This window comes from Ochotona princeps, chromosome 12, assembly GCF_030435755.1.
Source record: "Ochotona princeps isolate mOchPri1 chromosome 12, mOchPri1.hap1, whole genome shotgun sequence".
NCBI lineage: Eukaryota > Metazoa > Chordata > Mammalia > Lagomorpha > Ochotonidae > Ochotona > Ochotona princeps.
In genome coordinates, this window is record NC_080843.1 from 55,121,190 (window position 1) to 55,136,427 (window position 15,238).

General features: G+C 39.1%; 1 protein-coding gene across 4 annotated transcripts in view; it reads left to right on the forward strand.

The window, feature by feature from the left end:
* The window catches only part of CCDC169 (coiled-coil domain containing 169), a 46,735-nt gene extending 31,756 nt beyond the window's left edge, over positions 1 to 14,979 (forward strand). For 3 of the 4 annotated variants that reach the window (XM_012926965.2, XM_012926970.2, XM_004577531.3), the window contains 4 exons: positions 1,766 to 1,864; positions 1,999 to 2,052; positions 12,102 to 12,181; positions 14,760 to 14,977. In XM_012926965.2, coding sequence (XP_012782419.2) covers positions 1,766 to 1,864; positions 1,999 to 2,052; positions 12,102 to 12,181; positions 14,760 to 14,859 — 333 coding nt within the window. In that variant the 3' untranslated portion in view covers positions 14,860 to 14,977. Of the gene's footprint in view, positions 1 to 1,765; positions 1,865 to 1,998; positions 2,053 to 12,101; positions 12,182 to 14,759 lie in introns of all 4 variants that reach the window. The other variant, XM_058670857.1, reaches the window with a different exon arrangement.
* Positions 14,980 to 15,238: the final 259 nt, after the last annotated feature.

Sequence of the window (15,238 nt, forward strand, 5' to 3'; positions counted from 1 at the left end):
CATCAGATCTTCTCTCCCAAGTCTTCTGTTTCTACCCTCCATGACATAGTACTCAGAGAAAATATAGAAGAAAGCTTTCCCATATTTGTGGACTTCTGTGTGCTTGCCCCAAAATATTATATATTTAGGTCCTCTATGAAAAAGCTAACATGGAATGGGTTAGTTCTGGGGAAAGTAAGATTCAGAAAACAAAATTCTAGAGTTTATGAGGGATATATTGACATTAAAAGAGAAAATCTATGACTAGAAAAATAAGCTATTTCTCAAGCTAAAAGCATAAGAACAGTGGTGGAAGAAATCACAGCATTGATAATCAGAGGAATTGTGAGTGTATTACAGAGTACCTTCAAACTAAGACCTCTGTTCAGATGACCCTTATCATAAATGACTGTTTTTCCCTGAAGGTTTCCTTACATTTTGTTTAACAATTTTCTAGGAAACAAATGTGGCTCAGGTTGGAATACAATGCAATTAAGTATTTCCCCAACAATTAGTGTGTGTGTGTGTATATATATATATATATATTAATATATATTACTATGAATCAAAACAATCTATGTGCTGCTGCAGTGGTGCATCATGCTATTCCTCCACCCTGTGGTGCCAGCATTCCTTATGAATGCTGGTTCATGTCCCAGCTGCCCTATTTCTGATCCAACTCCCTGCTTGTGGCCTGGGAAGACAGTGGAGGATGGCTAGGAACCCTGCACCCACGTGGGAGACTGAAGGAAGTTCCTGCCTCCTGGCTTTAGATCAGTTCAGCTCTGACATTTGTGGCTAATTAGGGTGTGAGCTGGTGGATGGAGGACCTTCTCTTATATCTGTAAAAATCTGCCTTTCAAACAAAAAGAATGAACTAAGTCTTTTAAAAATTGAATCAATTTTGTATTTAAGAATTTTGCTTATTTATTTGAAGGAGTTACAGACAGATAAGAGGGGGAAAGATCTTCCATCTGCTAGCTCACTTTGCAAATCTCTACAATGATCAGGACTGAGCCAGGCTAAGCCAGTAGTCAGGTACTTCATCTGGGTCTCTCATATAGGTGACAGGTGCCAAACATCTGGACCAGCATCCGTTGTCTTTCCCAGGCCATCAGAAAGAAATTGAATCAGAAGTGGAGCAGCTGGAACAGGAACTGGTGCTCTAGGTGGATGCTGGAATCACAAGAGTGGCTGCACTTGCCATGCCATATGGCTGGCCCATATTTCCTCTTTTAGTGAAAAAGGAGTGATAAACTTTTTCTTTTATATTGGTGCCTTACTGTGTTCTTGTGTATATCTAAAGCAGTTTTCAGCAGGAAGTAAAAACTGACTTAAAATGTGAGTATACAGTCAGAAAGAATGTGTAGTATATAAATGTCTTTGCTTATAATTCTCATTAACAAAGGAAGCAATGATACAAATAACCATATATATAATAATTGTTTAATGTGTATTCTTTGGAATAAAGTGCTGTTTAATTCCGGATCTACCATTTATTAGCTACATATCCTTGGGCCAGTCATGTAACCTCTGTAAGGTTTACTTTAAAGAGTGAAATGGGAATCATAATCCAACTCAAGAGTAGTAATGAGAATTAAATTAAGTAATCAACCGGAAATGCTTAATACAATGCATGGCATATTGTTCAGGTTCATTATTAATTTTAAAATGCATAGTATAGAACTATGAAATCCGCAATTATTACTAGGAAAGAAATTGATAGTCATTTCATATGATTGTTTAGAACAAGAGATCATATTAAATTTACTTTCTATATTTTCAGGAATCTTTAAATACATTACTTAAGCAGCTAGAAAAACAAAAAAGGAGTCTTGAAAATCAAGTCAAAGACTATGCGTTTAGACTGGAGCAAGAATCAAAGGTTTGCCTTGACTCTATACTAAACAGTTTATTTGAAACTGCCATGATTTCAGTGTGACCTATAAACCTTAATTCACTAAAAGTCTTGCTGCTATTGCTCATCTTATATTGCTTTCTTTTCTTTCTGTCCTACAGGCTTACCACAGGACTAACAATGAACGCCGTACCTATCTTGCTGAGATGTCTCAGGTAACTTTTAACATCCATATTCCAAGGGTTTTCTCTTAGGATTAATTGCTTTTTCTTTCACTTTCTGGGCTTTGTTTGATTTTGAATAATGGGAGGAAACCTACCAAGGTTTTTACTTTTAAAATATTTTTGTTATTTGAAAAGCAGAATGACAGAGTGAGGAAGTTCTCTATCTGTTGTGTCTCTGGTTTTGGTATTAAGGTGATGTCCATGATGAACATAGATGCAAAAATCTTCAACAAAATACTAGCCAACAGAATCCAACAATACATCAAACAGATCATGCAGGCATAGTTTAACATATGCAGGCAAATAAATGTGCTATATCACATCAGTAAAATGAATAATGGGAATCATGTTATCATCTCAGTAGATGCAAAAAAGGCATTTGGTAAAATCCAACTGTATTTTATGCCAAAAACCCTAAGCAAGATAAGCTTAGAATAAACATTCTAGCACCATTAAAGCAACATATAAAAAACCCATTGCTATAATAATATTGAACAGGGAAAGACTGGCAGGTTTTCCACTAAGATCTTGACCTAGACAAGGATGTCCACTTTCACCACTATTTCTCCATATAGTATTGGAAGGCCTCACTAGCGCTATTAGGCAAGAAAAAGAAATTAAAGCAATTCAAAACTTACATGAGGAATTAAAATTATCCCTGTGTTCAGATGACATGATTCTCTATATAGGAGAACCAAAAGAGTCAATTAAAAAACTCTTGGAACTCATAAGCATTTGGCAGGGTAGCAGGGTACAAAATCAATCAATATAAATTATTGGCCTTAGTATACATAAGCAAGTCCATAGCAGAGAAAGAATAGGTAAGTATGGTTCCTTTTAAAATAATGGAGACGAAACTTAAATACCTTGGAACAAACCAAACCAATGGTCTGAAAGATGTTCATGGTGAAAATTGCAAAACATTAAAAAAAGAAATATAAGAAGACATTACAAGATGGAAAAATTTACCAGGTTTCTGGATCAGGAAGATCATCAAAATGTCCATATTGCTGATAGTAATACACAGATTCATTGTGATACCAACCAAAATCCTAATAATATTCTCAGAGCTACAAAAGATGTTACAAAAATTCATCTGAAAACAGAAGAGACCACAAATAGCCAAAGCTATTCTGAAGAATAGATATAAAACTAGAGGAATCACAATTCCAGACCTAAAGACATCCTATAGGACAGTGGTCATCAATATAGCTTGGTACTGCGACGGAAACAGAGAAGATCAATGGAACCGAATAGAAACACCACAAGTGAGCCCACACTTGTAGCTGACTAATCTTTGATAAAACTAAACTAAACTAAACTAAACTAAACTAAACTAAAAACTGGAAACGATCCAGGGAAAAAGGCTGGTCTCTTCAACTGATGCTGTAGGGACATTTGGATATCAGTGTGCAGAAGTAAGGCACCCACCTTTCACTTTATACAAATCTCAGCTCTAAGTGGATCACGGACTTCAGTCTGCGTCTAGAAAACACCAAACTATAAGAGGAAAACATAGCAATCACTCTACAAGATATAGGAATAGGGGACTTCTTAAAAAAGCCACCAAAAGCACAGGCAGTCAAATCCAAAGTAAATGAATGGGATTACCTCAAACTAAGAATCTTCTGTATAGCAGAGGAAACAATCAACAAAGTGAAGAAGCAGCCAACTGAATGTGAGAAAATCTTAGCATACTACACAACTTACAAGGGACTAATATTCAGGACTTACAAAGAGCTTTAGAAACTGAATGAGAGCTAAGCAAGCCTGTAAATAAATGGGTGAAGGAATTGAGCAGGCAGTATTTCCAAAAAGAACAAATTCAAATGGCTGAAAGAAAAATGAAAAAATGCTCAGGCTCCCTAAATGTCAGGGAAATACAAAGGAAAACCGCATTGAGGTTCACCTAATTTTAGTGAGGTTGGCCTACATTCAGAAATTTACTAACAGCACCTGCCAGGGTAAAAGGTACCCTACTCTGCTGTTGATGGGAGTGTAGGCTAGTGCAGCCACTATGGAAGTCAATATGGAGTCTGCTCAGACAACTGAAAATTGCTCTACAATATGACCCAGTTATCCCACTCCTTGGAATATATTCAAAGTGAAATTTGCATGTGAGAAAGTGACTTGCAACCTTATATTTGTAGCAGCACAATCCACAATAGTCAAGACATGGAAACAACCCAGATGCCTGTCAAGAGAGGAGTGAATAAAGAAACTGTGGTACATCTATTCCATGGAATACCACACACATTGTTAAAAGGAATTATATTTTACCATTTGCAACAAAATGGTCCCAACTGGAGTTCATTTTGCTCAGTGAAATTAGTGAGTCACAAAAAGACAAATAATATGTTCTTTCTGTTATAAGGCACCATTCACTCAAAATGCAAAACAAAGAGATTATATAGGTAAACATGTATGTACATTTATTGTCATTAATAAGCTATATATTGGAGAATAATAGACCTGGAATTGAAGGTGGCAGTATGCATCTCTGCTCTCAAATAGATGGAGGACTCCTAGTGGAACTGTTAAATATACCTTGACAATATGATACTAGATTTTCTACCATGGCCTATACATACAATGGCATGATACACTTCAATAGCAGAATGTTGGAGTTGTGACTGTTGCCGAAGGACTATACTATTGTGATAAAATAGGGAATACAGAGAGTGGGGAGAGTGGGGAAGAAGGAAGGGCAGTTGGAGTGGGAATCCCTATACCTACAAAACCCTATTATGGAAAATAATTTGAACAAATTTTTCAAAAGATGAAAAAAAAGAGAGGAAGGTAAAGAGAGAGGGAGGGAGAGACAGAAAGAGCAAGTAGAAAGAATTCTGTTAGTGATTAATTCCCCAAATGCCTGTAACAGCTGGGGCTAGGACAAGTCAAAGCCAGGAGCCCAGAACTCTATTTGGGTCTCCCATGTGGGTGGCAGAGGCCAGGCTCTTGGGCAATTGGCTGCATTGCCAGGTGCATTAACAGGGAGCTGGTGGGAAGCAGTGCAATGGTTGGAACAGTACATCTGATGTGGGATGCTCATGTCACATAAGGCAGCTTAACCTGGTGCACCACCGTACCAGCCCTCATACCAAGATTTCAAATACAGAGTGACAAAAGGAAAGTCTGTAATGTTCATGAAGATTCCCCAAATAAGATTATTTTGTGTATTTTCTTTTTTAATACTTCTATATTGACTCATAATTACTGGAATTCAAATAGGGAAGCAGCACTCTTTCTACTATGATAAAATTCAAGACGCTTCACTTCATAATTATATGTGGTGAGATCTAAGACAACATTGTATCTGTTAAAAAGTGTGTGCTTGTAAATACTGGGCAGGAAAGTGATGTGTAAATTCTGAAAGACGCTACACTTGTTTTCCACAGTTTTATTTTGAGACCATGTTCATCCCAGTGATTCATAGCATTCTCTAAATTGATTTTAGTACTAATATGGCTTAATATTTGCCACTTAAATATTTAAACCTCAATAACTTTATTTTGGTATATGTTTTTAAATTGGAGTATGAGTTCATTTTCTTTTTTGATGCAAGTTTTCTTTTTAAAGATTTATCTATTTTTACTGGAAAGGCAGATTTATAGAAAGAAGGAAAGACAGAGAGGAAGATATTCTGTTTGCTGGTTCATTCCCCAAGTGACCACAACAGCTGGCGCTGAGCTGATCTGAAGCCAGGAGCCAGGAGTTTCTTCTGGGTCTCTCAAGCAGGTGCAGGATCCCAAGGTTTGGGACATCCTCTTCTGCTTTCTCAGGCCTCAAGCAGGGAGCTGGATGGGGAGTGAAGGAGCCACAACACAAACCGGCATCCGTATAGCATCCTGGCACATGCAAGGCAAGGATTTAGCCACTGAGCCGTCACTGTGGGCCTGAATTCAGTTTTCAATATTTGTTATTCAAATACAAGCTTCTAAGCAGCAGATGGATATATGAACCTCAGGGAATCTATACCTCAGATTGGAGATGCAGATTTGAAATAAAAATATTAGCATATAGATAGCAAAGTCACATAAATGATTGAAGTGCATTTGAAAGTGCAGATTGAAAATAAAAGGTAGACTAGAGTATAGCTCTGGAGAGCTTCCACAGAGATAGTCAAGAGAAGAGCTAAACGGAGGGTGAGGTTATATGTGGGGGTGGCCGACCATGATGGCATGAATGGTTATTTATTACTGATCTAAAGCACCTAGAGGGATCAGTAAAATGATCCAGATGAAGGAAGTTTGATTTGGGATTCGCAATTAATAAAGGGATCTGTAGAAGATACCGAGAATGAACGTCAGGGCTACGGAGGGTGAAGGAAGTCTGCAGTGCTAACCAAGGTAAGCAGAAAGCGGCAATGCAGATCCAGCCCTGCCGTTTCTCTTGTTAAGAAACTGGCAGTCAGTTCCAACTTCATGATCCTTGACACTAGTCTGGAAACCCCATCTCCTCCGGCAGCAAGGGATCTTTTGCCTTTTTACTCAAACTGCGTAGCCTCCTCTCTGTGTACATGCCAGTCTTGCTTCTTTAAGTTCCAGCACAAATGCTACCTCCTTTACGCGGCCAGGACATGATGAAAGACCACAGACTATAGAACTGTTGCAAATTTGGTTAAATTCCAGCTTTGTGTGATGTTTTTGGTCTTTAATCTCTCGGCTTTGCTACACTTCCCCACCAGCACCCTTCTGCGACATCTGCCCCAGAAGGAAAGTACCAATTGATTACTTTGTTGGGGTTTAGAGACAGAAAGTACCTGGCACACAGTAGGTTTTAATAGCCCTTATCTTTTCTAATTTCCTGAACCTCTCTCTTGGTGACATCAGAATTTCTTCCTGTCTTCTCCTTCCCCTGGTCCCTTGTAGCTGTTGTGTTGTTTGTTTCACTCATTGGCAGGCTCCTCGGTGAGGTCAGACACTGTCTCTCTCTCCTTTGTTTGTTTTTGTTTTCTATCTATGCTTATAATAAAACGGGCAAATTTTTGCTTATATTGGCAAATGGTAAACATTTATTTAGTGAACAACATATATATGGAAATCTCTATTATAATGATAAGCCCAAACCATTTAGACAAAAGTGATATATAGAGCATTGTTGAAGGATTTTTTTTAAGGTTAGAAGTAAAAATCTTTTGCCCTCAAAACATTCATTTACCTTTGTTTATCTGAAAAAAAATCATTTGGGTAGACTAATCCTGCTCTGACTATTCAGGGATCACTGAACACACAATAAAAGCCTATTTTAACTGCTTCCCAGAAAGATGCTAATCCTATCCCCAGCATAAATGTTAATAAGGATTTTCATTCTAGAGTGAATAGTTAATCTTTATAGTCAAAGGCAGTTTTGACCATGTGGATACTCCAGTGACAGAAAGGTTAATGGCTGATTTGCAGTTCTCACCATGCTGGATACGTAAATGTTTGTAGATAACCAGAGCTGTTTGGTGAGGATGCTGCTCTGCTGCTGGCTCTGTGCCTTTGTCTCACTTGTGATCCACTGTTGTTGTTTTTTTTTAAGATTTATTTATTTTTATTGCAAAGTCAGATATACAGAGAGACAGAGAGGAAGAGCTTACATCGATGATTCACTCCCCAAGTGACCGCAACAGCCAGAGCTGCATCGATCTGCAGCCAGGATCCGGGAGCTTCTTCCAGGTCTCCCACACAGGTGCAGAGTCCAAGGCTTTGGGCCATCCTCGACTGCTTTCCCAGGCTATAAGTCGGGAGCTGGATGGGAAGCAGGGCTGCTGGGATTAGAATCGGTGTCCAAATGGGACCCAACCATGTTCAAGGCGAGGACTTTAGCTGCTAAGCCACAGCACCAGGCCCAGTGTTCCACTGTTCTGAGTGAAACTGAGTTTCCTATGTCCAGATTCTTGTACTTTTCAAGGTATGTATGCAATGCAGATGTGCTTTTTAGCAGTATGTAAGTGCCCTGCATTACTTATAAGTCAGATGAAAAGACTGGCTAGAGCTTATTGCAATACATAATTAGCATAAGTTTTTTCTTCTATTTTCATAAGCAGATATTTAGCACTGGGATCTGAGATTGTTGAATATAGTCATCGATGTGCAGAGAAAGGACCTGAAGGGGTACAATATTGTTAAGAAGTTTTAATGGTGCTCCTTATTCTCCTTTCCCAAAATTTCTTTAAAATCTATGGATTCTAGTTCCACCCTCTGAAAAACACAGATGTATACAGCCCTACATGATGCTTCTCACAGAAACAACTCCCTATTCCTATTTATATATAAAACTACATATATACAAGCTAATGTATATTCCTATAGCTACATAAAACAATCTATGTTGTGTTCTGTTCTAATATCGTTGCATTAGCCATCCCTCATAAGTAGGTTCCAGACTGCTGAGTCACTTCTATTGCCTTTGTGGATACCTGTGTTTTGTAATTGTCCATTTAAAAATGGTTTCCCAGTTCTAAATGTGGTCCTTGAGAGATGCTTTTTAAAACAATGGTTATCAAAGACTTACAAGACCTATTTTTTCCCTATGGCCTGAGCTATCATGCTGAAATACAGATAGCATGGCACAGTCTCCTGTTAAAAACCCTCAGTATTTTTGTTTTTGTTTTTGTTTTTTTAAATAATGATTACATGGTTGATCAAAGTGGGAAGGATCAAGGTTTAGGGAAAACTGGGTGAATTCATTGCTTCCAAATTTGCTATTTCTTCTTCTTGTTTCTGGGGGAAGGGGGGAAACAAAGGGGAAAACCACTCACGACTTTCCTCAGAGCCCAGTACCCAGGGATAAGGAACCGCCACATATCAGCCCAGAGTCTCAATGTGTACATATTCCGAGGGTTCTGTCCAAGTGGTTTTGGATAGTTCTGAAATACTGCTGATTTCACTGATCCAAGGATGATGTCACCCTCCCAATGTCTATTAGCTCCATTCACCAAGATTTTTTGCTGTCATTGTTTGTTTGGGGTAGTTGTCCAATTAGTTCTGTTCTTCTTCTGCTACAGCACCAAAAGTGCTGCCATATTCTCCTTTTACAACAGGACCTGTGTCTGCTGCTCCATCTTTTTCATTAAGTAGGGCATGTTCTTGAGGTAGGTTCAAGTACCTGGACTAGGTATCCCAAGCATAGCTGCATCCCACTTCCCAGGGCTCACAAACCTGACATCCACCTACTAGGTGAACCCCAGGGCCCAGGACAGGAGACCCAAGCCCCACCAAATCCCCCACTCCCAGGGCTCATGAAACCAACACATATCAATAAGATGGGCCACAAGATCTGGGCCAAGTGACCCACACCCCACCAGCTTCCCCATCCTTGGGCTTAGGTTGACTTTGTCCTCCTACTGTCCTGACTAGAACAGTGGCCTTGTTCAACCAGCCACACCCATTCTGGTTCTTGGTGGTGGTGGTTGCAGCCCAACACTACCTGGTCCGTGCCCAGACACAGCTTTTACGTAATTCAGTGGGAGTCAAGACCTAGTCTGGCCTGTTCTACACCCTGGCTTTCACAAGTACCAATGGGGAGTGGAGTCAAGCCTGATCAGTTGCTCCACCATCTCAGTGCACACCTCCACCGGTGCAGTCTGTAGCCATGTACAGCCACACCTGCTACCCCCAGTCCTACTCCCATTCTCACCAGTGGGAACCCCAACCCAGCTAGGTAGCACCCTTAGCTCCCCAGCAAGGCCTGACCGTATCCGCAGCTCTTGGGCAAGCCAGCAGAGATTGCAGTTCCACAGGGTGAGCCCACCTTGCCCCCACAGATTCTGCTATCAGACCCTCTTCTTTCAGTTTGTTTTATCCAGAGGATCTTAAGGTCTGTAAGATCACCTCCATCGTGTTCACATGTGTTTTGGCTGCTGTATCCCTGCCAATATTCTGTCCTGCGCCAGAGCAAACATTATGCACATTTCCTGCATATCCCATGCTGCTACTATTGAGATTATTATTGATTTTTTTTTTTTTTTGGCTAGTCTTTCTTCCTGAAATTCCTTTCTCTGCTTCTTGACTGGCTACTCTTCCATATGGGGACATCCTCCAAATCAAAATAATTGCATCTCCTCCACCCGTGCAAAGTTCCTGTGCAGATCTCTTTCAAGCACTTTCAGTCTTCATCTGTTTATGTTGCTATATCTCGACAAGAGCCCCGCCTTCTTTGTCTTTGTACCCCAGTGTCCCATGTAGTGGTAGCACAGAGTAGACATTCGGGAACATTTGCTGAATGAATAAAGGAGTGAATTCCACTTTCTGTTCCAGTGCACCCACATCTGGCACTCTTGGAAGATCATTTAATATCTTAACAAAGGAAAGAATGTCTACTGGGTATGAAATCCAATTTTTCTTCTTTACCTTCACATTTGTTCACAATCTTTATCCATCATTCCTATTCTATCTCTTGTTTGAAGAAAAACATTCCAATCTTCAAAAATATTTTTCTCTTACATATTTATTTCACTTTCATGGTACATGGATTCTCCTCTGGTTACAATGTGCTTTATTCTTCACCAAAACAAGAACCAATACAAATACTTCAACCCATGTGTTCCCATAAGATGACCTCTTCTTCAGCTCCACTTCAAAAAAGAGTGTATACACCTGTGTTTGCTTCTCATTCCTCCATCGCTTCTCAGTTTTCTCCTGAACATACTATTGTGCTTTAGCCTTGTTTATATCTTAATTATTGTATGCAGTGAGTCCTAAGGAAGCCTCAGGGATTAACCATCTTGGAGGCACTTCCCTTTGCTGAAGATTCTCGCTTCTTGAAATATCCCTTCGCACTTGGTTTCCACAACAGCACTTATCTCCCTCTTTTTATCCTATCAGTTAAATGGTAGTCCTGTCTGTTGATAAATCTCCCATTCTGAAAAGGTATAATGAGTTAAGCCACTGCCCTTGATGCCAGCATCTCATATGATGCCAGCAGCTGATTTGTGTCCTGGTTGCTCTGCTTACAGTCCACCTGCTTGGTAATGTGCGTGGAAAAGCAGAAGATGGCCCCAAGTACCTGGGCGCCTGTTTCCACACGGAACCTATATGAAGCTCCTGGCTCCTGGCTGTGGCCTGGTCTAGCCCTGGCTGTTGTGACCACTTGAAGATTGAAACTATACATTTCAAATAAATAAATAAATTCTAATATTACTTTCCCAAGACTATATCATCAATTTTCTTACTCCTCTGTGTACCCATTGATCAGTGATCTCACTCATTCATGGCTTCAGTTGTCATCTGTAGGGTCTCTGGCCTCAATTGTTTCTGAATTACTGATTATGTTTCTATCATCCACAATAAAATCCCTTTTTATAACTTGGGGCAATTTCAAAATAGACAAGAACTATTTTTTTTTTTTAAATTTCTGCTTAACTTCACCTACTTTCAGTGTCTTATGTATCATGTATATTTACTGTGTACCGAAGACACTTAAAAAAAAAGATTTCTTTGTTTTTATTGGAAAGTCAGATTCACAGAGAGAAGGAAAGACAGAAAGATCTTCCATCCACTAGATCACTCCCCAAGGCTCACAACAGCCAGAGCTGAGCCTATCCAAAGCCAGGAGCCAGGAGCCAGGAGCCAGGAGCTTCTTCCCGGTCTCCCACATGGGTGCAGGGTCCCACGGCCACTCTCTGCTGCTTTCCAGGCCACAATCAGAGAGCTGAAAGGGAAGTGGAGCAGCCGGGGTATGAACCAGCACCTGTATGGGATCCCGGCATATGCCGGGACTTTAACCACTTGGCTACAGCACCAGGACTTTAACCACATGGCTACAGCACCAGGCCCTGAAGACATTTTAATGACCCACACGATATGGATGATATGGCTTTCTTTAATTTCTTTTATATTTTATATTATATGGACTTAGGGTCTTGATTGGATTTCCAGAATCGGGAAGTATAAAAACACTGGCATGTCTTGATTTACCCATTATGCTTGTCATCTTTGTTACATGCTGCTAAAGGGCCTTGTAGTGAAGGAGTTAATTGAAAATGGACTTTTCTTCTGATCTATAAAATCAGTCATGAAATAAGAGGATTAAAAACTCAGATTTTTGTATTTCAGGCTTCAGGTTCCCATCAGATTCCAAAAAGGCAACAACACATGGAACAACTGCCAAAAATGAAGGAGAATCTAGTGAAAATGTAAGTCTAGCTGTAGGTCTTCATTTGGATTAACTGTATATGTTTGCAAACTGTACTGAGAAGTCTGGTATCTGATATGTGTTTGAAAGTTGAACCTCTAGATTTTATAGCACATGTCAATGGGATTTAAAGAAGTTTGTGATCTCCATTTGCTACTTACCCTCTTTTTAGAGTCCAGAAACATTTTCAGCCCTCAAATACGGTAACGTCTTATCTTTTGAACTGAAACAGTACTCACAGAAACCTAAGACTACATTATTTAAAACACAAACTACAATTATACTGTTAACCTTTTTAGCAGGGAAATGTTTATTGCATTAGAAAGTGAAATAAATGTGATAACACTGGCATTTAAACTATGTTTTCCCATGTATATAAAAACAATTTAGGATAAAGAGAAGAAAGATGTTTAACGGTGGCTATATTTACCCACAATTTTTCCTGGCTTTGTACTAAATACACATGAATTACTCAGGCAAACCTTGTTTTATCTGGTGTAGAGGATATATTATTTTATGACTTAACACTCTCAAAGTTAAAGCAGGGCAGTCATTTAGCACAGCTATTCAGATGCTGCTTGGGCTGCTTGCATTCCATATTGGAGTGCCTGGGTTTGAGGTCAGGATCCGCTGCTTCTTCCTACTTCAGTTAATGTGTACCCTGGGAAGCAGGAGATACTGTCTCAAGTAGCTGGGTCCCCGGTATCCATGAGAGAGACTTGGATAAATTTTTGCGCTACTGGTTTTGGGGAGTGAATCAATAAGCAAGAGATCTTGTCTATCTGGCTCTGCCTTTCAAATAAAATGAAAATAAACAGGATTTTTCTGACAAAAAATATTTTATCCATTAGGCTACCACGCCGGGCCCCAAAACCTGTTTTTTTTAAACCAAGCTATAAATTAACTGAAAATCAGAATCCTTCTTGCAGCCAGAGTTGCTGCACAACAGTTTAAGCTGTTGTCTACCAAGCTAGCATCTCATGTGGGTGCTGGTTTGAATTGCAGATGCTCCTCTTCTGATTCTACTCCCTGTTAATACATCTAGGAAGGCAACAGAAGATGGTCAAAGTGCTTGGGCCCCTGCATCCATGTGGGACACCCAGAGGGAACGCCTGGTTCCTGGCCTTGGTCTGGCCCAGTCCTGGCTGTTGCATTGGAACAGTGTTTACATGAATAACTGCTCTCTTTTAAATGACAGAGCTGTGCATTAATGTTTTATGTACTTTTTAATATCAATATAGAATATATAATTGCAGAAAAGTTTTTAAATAAAGCTCAAGTTGCAGTAGGTCGAACATTTGCTGTGATTGATAGTCTTACATGTACTAATGTCAAAATGTTAATTTGATGTTTAGAGTAAAACATTATTAGAAGATACTACTGTAAGTGTGAAATTCCATTAAAAAGAAATCGATCATGGATAGTTTTTGATTTAATATTAGTTATGTGGAAACATGACTACAGATAAATGAGAAACATATACTGATATTAAAAATTATATTGTAGAGATGTTTATAGTTTCCAGTTGGGGGAGGCAGGCAAGGGAGAAGACTCGTTTTAATGAATTGCAGAAATAGACTCTCTATTATGAGGTTTGAAAGTTGCCAAAAAATGCTATACAAGTTAATAGGTAACTTTATTTACTGACCCATGGTACCTATTATTTACAAAAAATCATCAGGCTATTTCAACAGTGAGAACTATCTTGGAATAAATGAGGCTTTACTAGAACATGACCCTATTCCATCCCAGTCGTGTCTGCCAGCCTACAGGTTTTCACTGTGATTGTGGGTTATTGGTTTTCAAGGCTAGCATAGTGCTGGGAAGGCAGTTTGATGGTGGCGGGGAGAAAGGGGACAGTAGATAGGAAAGTACCAAGTTAAAATGTCACAGATCTTTAAAAAATGTTAAAAAAAATAAAGTTTACTAGATTGGTACAAGATTTTAGTTTCCAGAGTTCTGGACATTACTTCTAACCGTTTTTTCTATTAATCAGTATTTTTGTGGAGAAGACACATAAGGAGAAAACGAATAGCCTTATTCTGTTATTTTTATTGAAAATTCTTTTTTAGCTAAACAATTTAAAATGTATTGTAGGGAATTGAAGTGGCTTTTACCATCCCAAGTAAGGATATAAAGAAGTGAATTTAAAAAGGAGGTACATAAGTGCAGAAGGGAAAGAGGATTTTGTGAAGTTCTTAGATCCTTATAGATTTATTGTCATGGACCTACTTAATACCTCGGCCTCTGCTTCAGTTCAAATTCTAGTGGCAAGTATCAGAATAGTGCAGCTTAAACTCATCAGAGAGAGCTTTCTAACTTTTTTTTTTAGGCCACCTAGTGCACTGCATCCCAGTCTTTGGATCAGCTGTGTTTGAGCTGATTATCATTATAGCATGGTGAGGTGGCTGGTAGGGCAGGTGGCTGTCTATTAATGTGTGGTAAAAAGAAAACCTGAGTAGAAGGACGTCCATGAGAAGCGCTGAGAATTATCTGCAGTATGCAGTGCTCCCTATAGTGTATATTTCTGTGGTACACAATGGTGACTTAAAAATCATGATCAACTTATTTTATTTCAGAGGAAGATTTAATCTAGCTCACCAGAAGACAGCAAATTCCAAGAAAGTACCAGTCAAAAGAGTTACAAGATCAAGCCATCTTCCTAAACTCAACCCATGATTCCAGAATTGGGAAGATTTCCATTTCTTCTCCCCCTACTTTTGTTTTTTCTTTGCCATCTAGCATACTCAACTTGAGAAGCTAAGGTTCAGCACATTTGTTTCATGGAATGAAATAAGAACTGTTATGCTTCTCTTTAGCTTTTCATCCAGAAATTTTGTTCCTTTGTTTGCATGGAATTGCTTCTGTGACCTTAAAATAACCAAAATACTTGGGATGTAAGAAGTATCCTAGGAAGTCTGCAGGTTAACATCATCTCACTTGCTTTTCATAACAAAGCTGTTGTCTGCTATGATATTAACATTGTTATTCTCTTTGGCCACTAGCTAAAATGTGAGTTTATGAAACTTTATGCCACTATAAACTATCATGCTTGGTA